The 18,476-nt window shown below is 40.7% G+C and overlaps 1 protein-coding gene across 2 annotated transcripts in view; it reads left to right on the top strand.

Moving 5' to 3' along the window:
• sorcs3b (sortilin related VPS10 domain containing receptor 3b) overlaps positions 1 to 18,476 on the top strand; it is a 57,720-nt gene that overhangs the window by 16,695 nt on the left and 22,549 nt on the right. For both annotated transcript variants that reach the window (XM_022186863.2, XM_051960318.1), the window contains exons 2-15: positions 6,239 to 6,306; positions 10,032 to 10,131; positions 10,297 to 10,455; positions 10,621 to 10,694; positions 11,508 to 11,572; positions 12,196 to 12,314; positions 14,349 to 14,438; positions 14,716 to 14,895; positions 15,265 to 15,411; positions 16,333 to 16,435; positions 16,748 to 16,824; positions 16,941 to 17,032; positions 17,828 to 17,935; positions 18,211 to 18,328. In XM_022186863.2, coding sequence (XP_022042555.2) covers positions 6,239 to 6,306; positions 10,032 to 10,131; positions 10,297 to 10,455; positions 10,621 to 10,694; positions 11,508 to 11,572; positions 12,196 to 12,314; positions 14,349 to 14,438; positions 14,716 to 14,895; positions 15,265 to 15,411; positions 16,333 to 16,435; positions 16,748 to 16,824; positions 16,941 to 17,032; positions 17,828 to 17,935; positions 18,211 to 18,328 — 1,500 coding nt within the window. The remainder of the gene's footprint in view (positions 1 to 6,238; positions 6,307 to 10,031; positions 10,132 to 10,296; positions 10,456 to 10,620; positions 10,695 to 11,507; positions 11,573 to 12,195; positions 12,315 to 14,348; positions 14,439 to 14,715; positions 14,896 to 15,264; positions 15,412 to 16,332; positions 16,436 to 16,747; positions 16,825 to 16,940; positions 17,033 to 17,827; positions 17,936 to 18,210; positions 18,329 to 18,476) is intronic.

The following is an 18,476-nucleotide window of genomic DNA, read 5'->3' as shown; positions in this document are numbered from 1 at the left end:
ATGCTGTGTCAGATTTTTTTAGTTTTAATTTTTCAAAGACAAACACATGTCTCTTTGCTGCTAAATGGCCACTAGTTCATCACTAGCTGTGTCTGTCTGCTCTTTGGTGCTGAGCAGGTAGAGTACAGGAGAGCCTTGGGGCTGTTTGGCGGCAAACAGCTGCCTTTGTGTCAACAAAACAAAAAACAAAAAAAATACACAGCCATGAAACAGTGAAGTTGCTGGCTGGGGATTAAAACTAGCTGCAAACAAGAGGTGCAACTAAGCATCACCCAGCCTAATTCAAGTGGTTTAAATGTCATAAGTATATAAAATTGTGCTTCAAACCCAGGAAAAAATAAGCTGCATTAACTACACTGTAATGCTCTGGATCTATCCACTGAGGACTCGGATTCACAGCTTTGATATCAACCTCAAATGAACCAGACTAACCGTGCAAACTAACCTGAGGCATCTACTGCGAAGCAAGTTTGATAGCCAGGCTTTCTTTGTGTCAGCTGGATTAAAAAAATAAATACTCACAAGGGCACTTCCAAAAGTTCTTCACCTCAACAGAAAACATCACAGGAGAAAGATTGTTCTTGCATTATTTTTCAACATAGTCTCCCTCAACTTCAATGGACTCAGTCCACCAATGTTCAAGCTTCGCTGTGTCTTAACAGAAGAAGGTCACATCTTGAGCCTCCAGATCCACCTCAGCAGCATACATGACCTCATCATCACTCTAAAGCTACATTTGGCTGCTTCTGCCATCTGTACTTTCCTCTCTTGTTTCTTTGATTGTTTCAAATATTTGAGTTTTTGTAGACAATAGTGTAATGCGTTGTGGTATACTTATGCCCTAATATGGGAGTTCCATCCCTTGTTTGCAAGTGAGGCAGAGAACTTTTTGCTGTACCATCGTAAAACCCAATCAAAGATAATGGGTTTCACAATCGTATTTAACAGTTTCTGTGCTGGAGCCCTATAAAAGAGGGTATTTGATGCATCATTTGACTCTCATTTCACAAAAAAGAATGTGCTGCCTACATCAGTGATGAGAAACAGGTTGTTGTTGTTATGATGGAGACCTACAAGGAATATAAAAATCAGTTACAGTATGAACCAATACAAGAGTGATATACTGGTAGAAATTGTTAATAGTGTAGGTTGATACATTTATTTTACCATGCCATGCATTTCTCTTTTTTTAAAGTTACTTTTTGACCTTATTATAGTGCACAGTGGAGAGAGAACCAGCAAGTGTGGAGAGAAGAGTGAGGGAATGACATGCAGCAAATAGTCATGGCTCAGACTTGAACCAGTGGACGCTGCATTGGGGACTATAGCCTCTGTTTATGGGTCACCCGCTCAGCCTGTTGAGCTAGAGGTGCACCCTCAGCCCTGTGTTTCTCCATATTGGAGCTCTTAAACTTCATTCATATAAACATGAGATGTCCGTCATTGGTTGAATACTCTTTGTAGTAAATACAGTATAGTATACAGAAGGGTGTAATCCTTGTGCTATTTGCTGCAATGCCCGCAGTGTTAAATGGACTTCAACAAGCATTCATGCATTTTCTGCATCAATAAATGCTTATAGGTTCCCGAGCCTATGCATACATAACCTCCTCCAGAGCAGGTTAGCTGTGCAGCATATGTTATCGTTACCATGGAGATGTAGCCAGGTTAAAGCAGAGCCATGAAAACCGCGGCTTTAGGCTCAACACACCTTGCTAACCTATTAATCTTGCTTCGTAGTGCACACCTTTGGTTGTTGTAACCAAACACAACACATTAGATGTGAAATCACAAAAACACACAGTAGATACGGAATATTGTAATCACTTTTGCAGCTGTGAACTAAATTGCCTAGTATAATAAATTAAGCACACAAGGCATCTTGCATTAGTGGGCATGCACTGGTGACAGTGGCACCAGATGTTGGCAGGACGGGGAAATGAAAACCAAGGAATGGTTAGTCCATTTGGCCCCATTCAGTTCATCATCCAAGAATACAACCTTTTATAAGGTTGTATCACTGGGAGTGAAATGTTCACTATGAGGTGGGTAGTAGTCGTGATCCTCAGCTCTCCAGCAATGCAACTCTCTACAGAATCAATCCACATCTTCTTCATCTTATTACTCTTAGGAATTGAGTTGTTTTGCAAATTCTGGCATCCAGGGAAGATGCATTTGTTAGACTAAGGCATAGCTAGCGAGCAAACTGTAGGCTGAAGCCGGTACAATAACTCGCTAATGAGCCACTGATGCTAATATGTTTAGGACCAAATCTCTGAATTTCCTTCACACAGTCTTTAAACAGGACATTTTACAGTGTCAAAATCCATTTATTCATGCTCGAACATTGTAATGGTGACCGTATTCCTAAATTACTGTCTAAACGTCTATCTGGCATTTCTTCACTGCTGTGCCTTGAATTATAGCTGGAAATTAATAAACCACACTTACTGTAAACATGCCCCTACACACACCTCAGGTAAATACAAAAATGGCCACACTCCATATTTGTCAGATTATGTTTGACTCCATCACTCGATGAATTCAAAACACACCTTTACTCTCCTTATCGAATCTGATAAGGTCACGAAACTGACCTCCAGACAGCTGTCAGAGAAAGCTGGTATATTTGAATAAAAATCAGCTCATTAAAGCTTGTGTTTAAGAAAATGATTTAATTAGTGTTTATACATTCCAGCGAGTTGTCAGACATTTTAAGATTGCGGTGAGACTCAGAGGAGTGGAGCTAAATCGAAAGGGGTTACTCCCTGGAGATGGCTTCCTCGCTATACGGATGCGTTTACCCTACAGTACAATATACAAAAGCTTATGTGTATTCATGAGAATGTAAATGTGTGTCACTTTAGATGGCAACTTTTCAGATGATGCTAAAGGTAAATAGAATTGAGCTGTGTGTCAACGCTTCTCTTGAGTGTCAGCCGGTAGCCGTGTTATTACAAAGAGTCTTACATCATTCATTGCTATCAACTTTGGAGGTCCCTTGGAAATTAATTTAGCTCTTTCAGTCGTCCCCTCTGGTTATGTTCAAAAAACATTTCCAGATCTACATGAAAGTGGCTGCATTTCTCATATTTCTAAAGATTGTTCCTACTTGTCATGATGTGTTCCTCCTGAGCAGAAAAGAAACAACAGTCTGGAGGTGGGGATGCTTAGAGTAAGGGTCCCTCTACTTCCTTTGACTACCCAATTAAACAGAAATAATATTTGAGGGGTGCCATCCTAATTATGCTTCACTGGGGGCTGAATAAGCAACAGGTTCCATTGGAAGTGCTGTGTTAGAAAGCACAACGTAACTGTGCTGATGTGCAGCAGCAGTCTGTTTCATTTTATTATTAGCCGTATTGCAGGGCAGTACATAGAAGTGATTCATTCCTAAATTGTGAACTGTGTAGAAAACCTTCTGCCCACCATCATGGTGTTGAGATGCCTCTCACGTCCCACTGAAGCACCTTAAAATCTGAACATATTTCTCTTTATTTTATTTTTTTAGGGGGGGGTGGATTAAAATGGAAATTGTCAGGACATTATTTGGTCTAACAGTCTGTGTCCATGACTGCATGTTTGAGCGCTTCTGCAAGTGGAGTGTGTGGATGTGTGCCGATGATGCATTTGCGTTCAGCTGATACAGTATATCACAATGACATTATGGCTCTACCACATTTGTTGCCATGGCGTCTGTCTATTCAGCCATCTGAAAGAGTCCAAATCTTGGCGTGGCCAAACTGACAGCGATATGCCTTTTATGTGCTTTCCCCCACTTATTTACCTCATGAAATATGCTGGATGTAAAAATAAATTTAAAAATGACAACAAGAAACCGCTGCAAAAGAAAGTACCTGGAGAGCCTGTTCCAGAAGGAAGAAAGAAACAAAGGAGGAGAGATTGAAAAATGAACGAACGAAAGGGAAAAGGAAGCAAAGAAGGGGAAGAAAGCGACAAGAATAGAATGTTAGGATAAAAGGATGACTAAACCCAACTCCTCGGAGGGTGAGAGCCAATCTGAAAAATGATTGGTTGACTTTCCTGGGGCAAAGCTCTCTTTGCTCACATCAATAAAACATAAACATGAATAAATGCACTGCTTTTGGCCTTCCAGGGTCCTTACTTAATTTCATGTATGGAAGTGAGCGATGATATGCATGGAGAATTGTATTTACCTAGAAGGCTCAAAATAATTCTGGAAGCCATTTTGTGTTTGTTTGTTCCCAGTCTTAATATAAGTGCAAGGCTGCATCATAAACTCTTAGAACCGTGTGCTTAATGCGGCTTCATTTGTCAGCATCTCACGGTGGAAGTCGCGCATCTGGAGTGTGAGTCGTGCGCTCTCCTTACAGGTCTGAGCATTTGCATGTATAGTAGTTGCTCCCTATTGACTTGAGCCACAGATGCACAGCCTATCAATAATGCTGAAGACGTGGGAACACACAGTCTCCAATGATGTACTCTTGATGTATCCACTTAGGGACAAATCATCCAAACAGTCATCTGCCTCACTAGTCTGTTGGTCCCTGAGGTAGATCTTCACTGACCCAATTCAATGGGTCAGCTTTTGTTAATGAGCCAACCACACAGACACATTGACAACAGTTAAGGGAGCGCTCTTAAATGGCAATTACAGCCTGGGTGCCGAGAGACTTTCTGTTATCAAGTTTTGCCATTTGGGGCTCTTTTTCGAGCTTATTTTACATCCTCAGCTAAATTTGTGAGCGTTTGATCAAATTGGGATTCGTGTGCAAAATGGCACGAGTGACTGAAACTCATAAGACTATGAACATCTATTTTTTTATTCACTCAGTTAATTTGCCTTGCTGGATATTTGAATCCCAATGGTTATGAATGAGCCGCCTCTAGTTTGACACTGATAAAATCAATTCCAGATTCAATTTACCTCATCGTATTTATAATGTCCCATGACATAGAGTCATTGTTGTTAGCGGAGGAGAACTGAGGAGACAAACGATCAACAGTTTGGCAGAGTTTTTCTCTCGTATCTATTTTTCAAAGCAGGCAATTAGGCCTAACATCACAGCCATTTAACTAAGTCTGTACTCCAAATTGATTCAGACTCCAGCGTTGGACCTTGCAGACATGGTGCATTTAGTTATGCAAATGCTTATCTCTCTGTGTGATTGGTTAATTAACCTGTAATGCAGATAGTCCCAGCCATGCACAGTGGCCATTTGATGGCTAAATTGTGGGTCAATTGGGTTTTTAACATTTTCAAAGCAGACTTACAGGCGTGCCTTTGTTCCTCTGAGTCTTGTGTGGCTTTTCACAGTTTAATGACTCGTTCCATGGGTCCCATAAGGTTAATGTGTTTAAACTCACTGTAATTGAGCTTTTGACCTATCTCTCTGGGTTTTTTTTTTGTAAATCGTCATATTGTGTCATGTTTCCGCTCCTTGATTGTTATTATCAACCATCCCTTCTTCCTTTCTACATCCCATGCCCCAAACTCCGCTACGCTACCCCTCTTTCTTTGCTGAATTATGAGCATCCCCATGGGAAGTCATTTATAATGCCACTGGAGTGACAATAATGCGTTTGCACACCATTTCACTCTGCCCTCTGTGCCTTGGCAGGCTTTTATGGGCCGCATTTTTTGATTCCTCAGAAACACATTGTCCAACCATCCTCAGAGAACACGCAAATGCATTTAGCACAAACTGGAAATGGACATTTTGCAACAAGTAAAATAAGTGAGACAACACAACATGTACCATCAGCATTCGAGGTCAACATTTGTTGGTGCTTTGTTGGAGCTAAGTACTTTGCTAGTAAATGTGAATCAGAAGTTTAGGGGGGAAAAAAGAAAGAAAAGAGGCCTGAGAGAGAGGGCGATGCAGTGCAGCCACTGACTGCATTTCTTTTTATTGTTCACTGAACAATTATGTTCAGATTTTGCTGTCATGTAGGTATCATTCCACATGAGATACAGACACAACTCTTGACAGCCCACAAGGATTTTTTTTCAGATCCTGCCACCAGTAAACCAACGTCTCGTGACAACATGAGGATCACTTGTCATGGGGATAACATGTTGCATGGGCCTGATATTTATTAGTAAGGAAATGTAGCAGACATGTTGTATCCATTCCACATCATTAGGAGTAGACAGGTAATGTTTGCAGGAAGGGCATTCATGCAAAGATTTTTTTTCTTTTTAAAATCAGACCTTGGCATGTAATTAAATAGATCTGTTGCTGTTCTGTTGTAGGTGATCCTGATCCTGACTAAGCTGTATGACTTCAACCTGGGGGCTGTTACAGAGAGCTCACTGTGGAGGTAAGTTTTTCTTTTTTAATCGTTGCCATTTTTCCTTTTCCATCTAAACACAAAGGTTATGGCATCATTTCAGGAATTTTATAAAAATGCAAAAGCACAGGCCTAAAAACAATAAGAATAATATATTCATAGGGAGTGCTGTATCCTGTAAGTATGATTTATAGTGTTCCCCCTTGCTAGGATATGAACAATCAAGTTTCACTGGAAGCCAATATGAAATATGTTTTAATAAAGAGTTCTGAAGTAGTTCAGATTGAACCGTCCTCCTCTTTGCTTCCTGAAGTGCCATAAATAACACAACTAACACCACAGCAACCTTTTAAAAACAACCTATTTTCTGTCCATCATCAGCAAAGCAACTTTTTGAAAGGCTATTTCTGAAAGATAAACCGGAAGACTGATCTGAGAGATTCAGTGTTTGGATCTGTGGTGCTTTTCCTCTGACCTAGAAACTTTCTGATGGAGTTTTTGATTGATTGTCGTCTGTAACCTTTTGTTTCGGAAGCAATTGACATGCAATTGCTACTATATAGCCATAGTAATTTCATTCAGTATGTATTGAGAGGTGAGTTACAGTGCCCTGTCAGGTCATAAATAAGAATGGAATTCATTAAGGATTATACCATAGAGCCCAATCCAGCCTCTGATATGCCTTTTCTCTCACCTCTCTCATAGCCTGCAGAGAACTCATTTCATTCTGAAATACACGTGAAAAAGAGACCATCAGTCCGCCAAGCATAGAGTTTCAAATTAATATGTGTTTCACCAGAGGCGCCACTAAGATTTACACCCGGCTTGACACATTTTGAAATCCCATATTGTGTACAGGAGGTCTTCCATCATCAAGGTGTCTGTTTAACAATGGCACCACAAGTAAATTAGAGTGTACCGCAGGGGGTGCACAAAGGCTCTTAGTGTGGGTATTAGAAAATCAGAGATTTGAATGTTATGAAAAGAAAAGAGAGTAAATGATTTCTGTGATAACACAATAAGTGATTTATGGCTACAGCTGCGGGCTTCTGTTGTGGCGAAATGCGATGCGCAGATCAATGGGTGACTTGCAGAAGCTATCTAAACACGCATCAAGCCTCTTTGTGTTTTTGCGATGGCTGCCTTTTCTGCTAAACAACCATCACAACGTAATAACGTCATTTAAGAGGCCTTCTTCTGCCTCCGCAATCAAAGACAGCTCCCCCAACTGAAAGGAGTACTTAAGCACAAATACAAATGTGTTTAGGGGTAAGTCTCTGAAAACAATGTCAACAGCAAATGGGACAATTCAAGTTAATGCGCAGACAATGATAGCAGACACTGGATGTCTATCCAATTATACAGTGAAATTACATTTGGAGGCACTCAGGTAGAACTGAGAGCTCGGAATCGCTGTTTGTGGTGAGAAGAAATATGAAGACTGGAATACCAAACACATCTACCCTTGTCGGGAGATGCGGCTCTGTGAAGTGGAAGTATGTGAATTTGTTGCTACAGATCTAAATGTTCCTTTTATAAATAAGGCCAAGAACCGGGTGATTTACTCATTTATTTTTCTCTTTTTTTTCGAATTTTTTCTATCACCGTAAGCGTGTATGTATCACTTTTGTCTGGCTAATTTGTTGCACTATAGCAACAGTATACCACACTACCTAAACACACTATCTAAATCAGGCGGAGAGAACAAAAGGCCATTCTGGCTCTTATTTAAGATAAAAAGCTATGTGAAAGGGGATTTCACCGCTGCACTTGAAAGGATGTCTTCAGAAATTCCTCCCTCACAGTCTTCAACATGCAAAGATCTGCTGGTATGAAAGGAGAATTATTCGTCATATACTCTAAACGTACAATGTGTTCATCACTCAGAATGATGTTAAACTCAAGGACTGGCTGTGCTGGATGTTTTAGCCCTTTAAATACAAATTGCATTTACTATACTCAGCCATATTACCGTTGAGCCTTTTCCAAAGCATACGTGAACTTCATAAATTGATTTCCTACCTTGCAGGCAGCCCCTGCTTTCATTACATGTCAGTGTAGCATGAAAATCACCTTGCAAAGACTTGCAGGGACTTGCTTGACATGTGATGAATGAATATTTGGTCGGCATGACGTGCTTGTCAAAGCTACGTTATAAAAAGGAACTATCCAATTAATATGCCAACCTTTTTAATGTAGAAATACACCAAAGCTGTTTAACACATTAGGCTTCTCTTGATAAACATATTTTCTTGTTTGTTGTCAAAGACCATTAGAGTTTTAGTCTCCTTTAATGCAGCAGCAAGCGTGAGTCTTCAAATTAGTCCCTGTGCGCTAATGCGTTACCGCACAGTGACAACATACTTTTCCCTTAAATTTTGCAAAATGCTAACGGTTCCCTGTGGAGTCTCCTTGTAAACATAGTTATATTTACATTCTGTGTTGCTCTCCAAATTGCCTTGTGTGTCCTAACAAGCCTGTTCAAAGCTTTTCAGTCCTTATAAAATATTTGCAAATGCGATTTTTTTTTTCTGAAATATTTTGAAAGCTGCATTGTTTACATCCTGCCTGAAATTGGTTTGCAGCTGTGTCTTCCATCTTTTCTGTCTGACATATCGTTCTTTCTTGGTGGGTTGCTGTCACCAGTGGCTGACAGGAATAAACTGTGGGATGCCGTACGCTGTAGCCAAATAATCTTTAAGGCAAATGTATTAATTTGCTGGGAGTGCTGCTTCATTTTCACCAGCTGATGTCAGCCTTCCATGCATCTTATTGTATTGCTTCCATTCATTCTTGTTTTTACAGCCTTCTTGCAGTATAGTTTCACTTTACCACAGTAACACACCCTCCTATTTCAGCAGCGATGGGTCTCCTCTCCAGCAGTTTGTTTGTGTCCTCAGTCTAGCGGGTTGTTACCATCTTGAATTTGAGCTACAGATAAGGAACTCCTTCACTTTTGTTTGTGTTCTAAAAGATTTACTGGCTTATTTGACTTTCAGTTTTTCTTTAAATCGCAAGAGTGAGTTTCTAGATCTTCTTATTTGGGATATTTGAGTTCTACAGTCGACGCAACAACCCACACGTAAGGCTTTTGAGTTTAAATGTTAGAGACAGTTAACTGTAGCCTCACTTAATTTTGTGTTTATTTTCATTTGCTAAAATCTTGCATGTATTGTAAATACACAGCCATGCAAATTAGGGTGTGACTCTTTAGGCTAGCAGGCTTTAAAACAAAATGGAGACCCACTCATTCAATTTTGCTTTCTACCGGTCCAAGGTTTATTTAATCAGTGATTTATTTTATCTGTCTGTCTGCAAAGCACATTTCTGCAAAAAACAAAAAAAGCTCTGCATCACTGACTACTTGAAAGGTTTGCTTTTTATTCAACTGCCACCCTCTGCATTTTTTTTCACATTTGGTTCTTCATAATTTGAGCACATACAGTAGATAAACTGGCAGGGTGATGGCACTTTTTGGTGTAGCACATGTCTTTAAACTACAAGAGCAACAAAAGCGGCATTAGCATGAATTTTTGTCCCTGCAAGTTGTTTTTCATCCCTTAAAGCAAAAGACAGCCTAAATGGTAGAAAATCAATCTCGGAACGTGCGGCATGCTCTGGAAAGGCAGCCTTGTAAAGAATTAGTGATTTGCAGTTAATGGACTAAAGCATGCCAGACCCACTGCTACGGTGCTAAATCTGTGTCTAATGGATTTCTTCATCAAACACGCGATGTGTTTTTTATTTGTGTCCAGATCCACAGATTACGGCAGCACCTACACCAAACTCAATGACAAAGTGGGTTCAAGGACGGTTTTGAGTTACCTGTATGTCTGCCCGACCAACAAACGGAAGGTCAGCATCGTCCGTCGCTTTTATCTCCCCGTCTGATCTCTCAGCAAGCTCACTCTTGACATCGAATTATAGTTTCTTAAAATTGCTGCCAAATGACGGTATCTCTGTGTCTCTCTCGCTCTTTCCTCTAATGCTATATCCCTCGTCTGGCCCTCTGTACTTTAGATAATGATGCTTAGCGACCCAGAGGTAGAGAGCGCTGTTCTCATCAGTTCAGATGAAGGGGCAAGCTTTGAGAAGCATCCCATTAACTTCAACATCCTGAGCCTGCTCTTCCACCCCGCACAGGAGGACTGGATGCTGGCTTACAGTCATGACAGCAAGGTAGCTTCTGAGTGAATCCGCAATGAATCTTTAAGTGAAAGTACAGTAATATATGTACGCTGAATCCATAAGCATTTTTAAAATTTCGTTTGCATTTGATTCTGCTGTGGATTCAGCGATGATGTGACGAAGTGTGACTAAGATCGGCCTAATTTTGTCTTGCAGCTGTACAGTTCAATGGACTTCGGGAGGAAATGGCAGCTTGTTCACGACAACGTGATGCCAGGCAGATTCTACTGGTATGATGTGGATTCCTATTTTTGAACTGTTTTCTGCAGTGATTGATTGTAATTTGCATAATGATAGTGTTCATGACCCTTTGCTGTCAGAAGGATCCCATGACCTCTTGTGAGAAGCAGATCTCCTCCATTGCAGCCGGGCACAAAACCGATTACATCCACGTCACGTAGACCTGAAAGAATATTGTGCTTCTTTTTTCATAGCAAACATGACATGCTGTTTTTGTTGTCGCTGTCATTTAGTCTGCGCTGGCACAAGGCAGTGAATATTGATGCGAGCCCGTTTATCCCTGTTTGTCATGGTATGTGTCAAACCAAATGTGTTTTAGCCGGGAATGAAAGGGCATTGGTTGGAGGACATCCTCTCCACATGCATGAACAGTAAGATGTTTGATAGAAAAAAGAGGAGCACAGCGGGCCTAACAGTCTCGGAAACAATGCATTATTTTTGCTTTTGAATTCTATTCCTTAACGCACGTTATGTCAAATAGTTATTTTTCAAAATGGTGTTGCAGGCGTCTGCAATTTTATAACAACCCACAACAACAACACCCCCCTTTCCCATGTTGTTTCCTTTGTTGATGCCTTGGTGAATTGAGATTAATTGCCACTGGTGTTCCAGATTCTACACTGACTGATTTACACAAGATAACAACATATTGTTATGACTTTCTCGGAATAGGGATGTCCATCTGCAGCTGTGATACTCAACCTAACCACCCACTCTTCGTCTTCTTATTCTCATTTTCCCTTCTCTTACCCACCACCATTCTTCTGCTTCTCTCCATCTTCGCCTCCTCCTCTTCTTTCAAGGGCGGTAATGGGGCTGGACAGAGAATCAGATGTGGTCCACATCGAGACGCGCATCGCAAAAGGCCGTGAGTGCTGCACTCCAGATCGCTGCCGTAGCAAGACCCACAGGACCCCTTTGCCTCTCATTTAGAGCGAGGTCACGGCCAAGATGAGACCTGTTCTGCTGTTCAGATTGGTCTCCGAAGTCTAGTAAAACAGAATAGGTGTCTCCTGACAAAAACGGAGAGTTTTAGCGGGCTGATGGATGTTTCTTCCCCCTAATCTGTCCCTTGTGTTTCATAGACAAACCTCAGCTTTGCCTTTCTAAACAGCGTGGTATATTCTGTCAAACCAATTATAGGAGTTCCCTGCATTGGAAAAGATACTCGCTTTCTTCCCGTGGTGAGAAAATCTGTATCTGAATTAGCATACAAACTCCTCTTGTCTCACGCAAGAACATCCTGAACTTTTTGTTGTAGCGCGACACACTGCAGAAGCTTCAAGTCTTGAAACTCAGCTAATTTGGATTTTAAAAGTGCCAACTGACTAGTATCAGTGTAGGAATATTACCTGAGCTTAATATTGTTGCAGAGCTCTGATTTTGGAATGGATTTAGCATTTACATACTGTATAGCAGCTGCAGTACATACAAAAAGTGTTGTTTGAAGACAAGTGGTTGTAATTTACTTGTGATTGATTTCCTTTCCAGGTGCTCAGTACGTGAAGTGCAGAGCCCCACGGTGCACAGAAGGCAACAGACAGTACCTGTTCCCCGGACACGTCGACACCAACTCACTAGTTGTGCAGGATGAATATGTTTTCACGCAGGTTTGCATAGTATTAGATTACCAGTTGCCTGCATCTTTTCATGCAAAGTCTGCTGTGCCTGTGAACTTTGATTTTCTTGTTTTTTTTTAAGAGTTTTTTTTTTTTTTTTTTTTGTCTTATGCACCCAATTCATGCTTTTCCATCAAAACCCACATAGTGCTTTTTCCCAACACACCTGTTCCCCCACTATCCCGATGGGTGTTTTGATTATGTTTTGTCTCGTTCATGTCAAGGCACACTCAGTGTTTGAGTTTCCGCACAGACATACTCCATGCCTGAAAAATGTGTTTGCTCGCTGAGAGCACACAACAAAGGAACTGTGAATAGACAGGTTAGTGTCCTTATTATCATTCACTCTGACTTTGACTTCAATTAGACAGCCGCAGTCAGGGTCATTATTAGAAATTTAATTTTCAAATGCCCTCCGCTGTCATTGATTTTCAGCCACAGCTAAGTAATTTCCTCTCTGTTGGTCAGGCTTCATACATTTGGTCATTCTTATTTAGCTCCAGTGAAGTTTCCCGAAAATAAAACTCCAAAACGGCAGCAGTTTTCTAGGACTCCACGCTTTCATTTTGAATAAACACCCCAAAATGTTTGCGCTTCATTTTTAATTTATTTATCCACAGATTTAATCTTTTGATATGGTATGATGTTGCAGCAGCGATACTTTAGCTGTGACCCAGTTTCACTTTCAACACACTTAATCCACAGACTTGATTGGAATGGCTACGATATAAGAATGAAAATGTATGAAAAAAATATATCACAGCGTGATTCAGAGATGGTGATTCAATAAAATGCCCAAATTGCATTTAGCCGAGATGAGATTGACCGTCAAGGCAGAGGCAGACATGAGGAAGATGCTGGTGAAAATAACTGGACACACAGAGAGTGTCTGTGCCGAGCGGTGGTGGCACAGATGACTTTCTTGTGACTTTCATTGCTTGGGGCAGTTGGATTTAACTTGACAAAGAGTAATGAGGTTATCGATTCAGGCTACAACGAAATAAGCAGTCTTCAACACCTCCAAAGTCTCTTGGGAGAGAACGAACAGCCAAGTGCAACATCCTCAAAAATGTGGCCTGGGAGAATGCAGCTCATTGATTTTCGATAGATTATTCCATTAGAGCCCTAATGTAGTGTGTTGGGGGACAAACACCATCCTTCTAGTTGATTAGAAAATAAGCAATCAAGTAGCGCTGCCCTGGCTGTAAGTGGATGGGAAAGTGGTAGTGCATTAAGATCTTCAAGACGCACTGTAGATAAAGCCAACACAATTTTCAGTGCCTCTTAGCTTTAAACTAATTGAGATAATGATAATAATTTCTGTTGTGCTTGTAATTTTAGTCCGCTTTTGACGCTGTGGAAAGCGGAGTAAAATTGCAAGTGTTTTATCAAGTCAGCCATGCGTTGTGAATAAGTATACATCCTTCAAGAGGTGCTTCAGCTTCACAGCGGAGCTACATTGAGGAAGCTGGTCAAATTGCACACATTACTGTGCAAAATACGGCAATGTAAGGTTGGTTTGGTAGGTCTGAAAGAGACAGAAGACACTTAGAGAGACTAAATCTCTGACAAATTCTGTAAGATACAGAAGAAAGCACCTTTTGCATATTTATTATTGGAGAATTTGTGCTGTTTTAAAGGCCGATATTGATTTGATTTGGCTTTCTTCTGTTAACTGCACAAATAAAGGCGACTAATGGCATAAATATGGACACACCTCACTCTATCTTCAGCAATTTTTGCACAGTACTGTATGTCTTTTCAAAACCAAACTCCCATCTATTTTGTTTTTTCATCTTCCCAACATTCTACACAGGCTTTCCCATTCAAAAAATCTTAAAAAGTCACACCCATAGCATCAATTAAAATGGAAATGTGTGATTAGAAAACACTGGTCTATAAATTTTATGTCTGCATTACTATGAAACTGCTTTTTTGGTAGAAATGATGTTCCTACTGTATACAGAAATGTATCCATGTGGTTTAATTAGAGACTGACAAAGCTGCTTTAACTTCACTGCAAAGGTAACCAAGTCAGGACGAGCCAGCTACTTTGTCTCCTATATGAGAGAATCCTTCAAGCGGATGAAATTGCCTAAATACTGTCTGCCAAAGGTAAGCGGCAAACCCAGTGAACTACTATCAAAGCATAAAAGATGTATTATCATAAATAAACAAACACAATTTTAGTTTGGAATCACTTTCTTTTTCTGTCGCTGCACAACTGTTATTTTATAAAGAAAAGTCACACTTATGATATTTAGACAAAAAAATACATGGCCTCTTTTTTATGTCTACTTTTTCTTTGTTCACTTGCATCTGTCATTCTCACCCGTTCTCTCTCTCTTTTTTTCCCATCTGCTCCCTTTGTCTCACCCACACCCTCCTACAGGACATGCATATTATCAGCACAGATGAGAAGCAGGTATTTGCTGCCGTCCAGGAGTGGAATCAGAACAACACTTACAGCCTCTATATCTCAGACTCCCCCGGGATCTACTTTATCCTTTCATTAGAGAATCTGAGAACCAACAGGGGACCCGCTGGTAACCTCCTGGTCGACTTCTATAAGGTGTGTAGTTAGCCTTGTTCACGGTCAGCTGCGGCTACTCCAACACTAATTCCCCCTTCAAATCTAACACAGTATATCCACAAGGAAATCCTCAGTTTACTAAGCTGTGATTATATTTAAAGTGGATTCACAGGTTTATAATACACATGATACCTACTTTTAATGTGACGTATTCAATACTGCATAAAATACGAACCCATTTTGAGGCTATTTTTTGCTTTTACTCCACTGTATTTACTCCACTTATTTTACATGCAAGACACACACATGAGCTGATAAAATATGCTGCATATTAAACGATTCAAAGAAGGTAATGATGTTGAAAGTTCCTGCCTTGATGACTTCAGTTTTTGCCGTTTTCCTGTGTAGGTCGAGGGGATAAATGGCATGTATCTCGCCAACAAACTGGTGGATTATCACATCAAGACTTTCATCACATACAACAAGGGACAAACATGGGCCCTCCTGCCAGCTCCCACCGCTGATGTGGCTGGAAATAGCCTTCACTGCATCCTGGTGAGCTTGAGCCTTTGGGCAGGAGTGAATGAATGCTCTCATTCATGCAAAATTAAGCTTGTGACATATATCATTCATCAAATGTTTCAACCTCATCAGCTGTGCTTCGGATATTCTTTGATTCCGAGCCATATTTGCACGAGGCCAGGTGCCAGCTCCGGCATCAGCATGCCTTTATAACCTCCTAAATGGCCGAGGAGATGCTGGGCTGGTGTATTCTTATTATCAGTGTAAGGCACAGAGTGTCATTGCGTTTTCTTTCAGGGGTCCAGGATTTCCATTAACCTCTGTGATTTCAATTTACTACCTGTAGTCACACCGCACTAATGAATACTAGATTACACTGCATTACATTACGTGACGGTGTTGCCATTCAGCAGGTATGACTTCCACCTAATCCAGTCAGTGTGTTCTTTAGAGGTTTCTGAAATAATGTATATTCTTTGGGTTGACAGCAGGTTACTGTCTTTCACTGCGGTGCATAAATGACCACCGCGCTCGTCTGCTTTCTGACCCTCCTTCCCCCACCCCATCCTCCGCAGTTTGAAAAGCCTTATTGATGTTTTTCAGTGCGCTTTAGTCGGAGAGATGAGTGAAATGATTTGAATCAATTTTGCCAGATTTATCAGTGCATCTTGGGGAATTTTAATTACATGCCTTGTTTGCTTTAGAATGAAACAATTCAAATGCCCTCTGTGTCCTCTCAGCCATTTTCTCCTCTCTTTTTTTTTTCTTTTCTCACGAACGAGATGAGAGGAACCGAGTATCTTTGTTTTATAAATGGTCTCTGAAAATGTTGGCACTTTTCTCTCAATGGGAAGAATGGTTTCAAAGCAAAGCTAATTATAATTGCTTCTGTTAAGATCTGAGATCCATATTGTCTCAACTTGTGCTGTATTGGAATCCGTTTTTTGTTGACAGCCATTTTGCTCGCTGCATCTTCATCTGGAGATGTCAGAGAATCCCTACACATCTGGACCCATCACCAGCAAGAAGTCTGTGCCGGGAATCATTGTGGCTACAGGTACAGTTACCTAAAAGACATGCATCTGAAGGGGTGAGACTTCAGATTGCAGTGCAACCACACAAACACAAAATTAATCACATAGTGCCCTCTTTCTGTCATTGAAATCAAATGTGGGAACTTCTGCTCCTAAACCTCATAATTTAGAGGAGATGATTAGGTTGTGGTAAGTCATAAACTTGGGAAATGAGAACATATTTGCAAAATAACTCTTCTTGATTTTATCAGCTGATTGTGCATATGGCTGTGTTATGGAATCTTTTCTATGTATAAATACACACCGACTGAAATTATTCACGTTTTTGTACTCAGGCAATATCGGAACAGAGCTGTCCTCTACCAACCTTGGGATGTTTATAACATCAGATGCAGGAAATAGCTGGAGACAGGTAGGACTTTTCTCCATGCTGCCTGTGCTTACCTTAAACGGATGATGCATTCATGTCAAAAATGGACTGTAATGAGTGGAACAAATGCGTGTTTTTTTCACCGTGCACCAATGCAGATTTTTGATGAAGAGCACAACATTTGGTTCCTTGACAACGGAGGAGCTTTGCTGGCAGTTTTACATGCAGCGACGCCAATTCGACACTTGTGGTAGGTGTAGCTCATCTTTGACAATAGCCGGTGCCGTAATTACTGTAAGCAGGAGCTGTAGGTGTTTCGAGCTGTAGTGGCAAATTACCTGGGTGTTATTTTGGTTTCAGGTGTTTTTTTTTTTTTTGATGCAGCATATGATTACATTTAATGTTTTGAAATGCTGATGGGCCAAGTTTGCATGATAATTGTATCGGCACTGCGGCTTTAGAACTGTCAGAACCATTTCCAACAGAAGAGAGTGTGTTACAGCTTTTGTACTCTTGGTTGGATATGATGGTTTGAGTGCTTTTATGTAAATGAGAAGTAGAGCGGGGTGGAAATATGAGACAGAATGCCCTCATAAGTCCCTCATATTGTGGGAGCTTTGTAACACTATCTACTTTGATGTCCCTGCACACTACAGCCCTGTCAAAAGTGATTAAGCTCCGAGAAAGGCGATTTGAAACCCCCCAAATCTATTTCTAATGTTACAACCTGAGTCCTATCTCTCTTCTGTGTTGTGTTGTCACCTTCAAAATTTTACCTGGGCTGAGGAACATTTGTTCTATTGTTCAGCCTGTTGTTGAGATAATTTTTCACACTGAAGAGAATCCAAGGCGTTTCATTTTTCAACCATGGCAAAAAGCTAAATTACTATTTCTTTGCACCTTCTTTTTCATTGCTCAACCTGTGTGCTTGGGATGTTTAATGTTATATGCGTAGAGAAAACAATATATTCCTCCACTACAGACAGATGAACAAAGAGAGATCGATACTCATGCTCTGACAGTTGTTGTCTTTTTTTTTATACAGGATCAGCCTTGATGAAGGAAAGAAATGGGACCGCCACAGTTTCTCCTTGGCACCTCTGTATGTGGATGGAGTTTTAATGGAGCCAGAATCTGACAACCACATTATCACGTAAGCAGAGACACACTGATACAGTCCAGAAGCAATAAAACAAACATCAGGCTCGGAGAATTAGCTCCTCTGTTGATGTAAACAAATACAGGACCAACAGATTTTCCCCCAGTGACTGAAACTTTCCATCAAAGGGAATCTCAGGTTGTCTCATCTGTCAGCGTAAATGACAGACATCAGATTCGCAGGTGCCTCGCATCACATGAGACAACTGTGTATCAGTGTCTCAGGATGGTCTCAGCTGAAAATTTGTTGTTTAATACATCACCCTCTAGTTTCTTTGGACACTTCAGCCATCGGTCAGAGTGGCAGCTGATCAAGATTGACTACAAGGGGCTCTTTAACAGAAGATGCATGGATGGAGATTATCAGACGTGGTACCTACACAACAAGGTAACAGGAATGTTAACCATTTCTGATGTATTGTCAGCCTCGCAAGCTCAATGTTTGTACACTCACTCAATGCATGAACGGAAATCTTTCCTTCTGTCTTGCTTTTGTGAATTTCTAGAGTTTCTTTCGGTCATGTGGAAAAACTAGA

The sequence above is a fragment of the Acanthochromis polyacanthus genome, chromosome 15 (genome assembly GCF_021347895.1).
Source record: "Acanthochromis polyacanthus isolate Apoly-LR-REF ecotype Palm Island chromosome 15, KAUST_Apoly_ChrSc, whole genome shotgun sequence".
Lineage (NCBI taxonomy): Eukaryota > Metazoa > Chordata > Actinopteri > Pomacentridae > Acanthochromis > Acanthochromis polyacanthus.
This window is presented reverse-complemented; position numbering and strand designations above follow the sequence as displayed.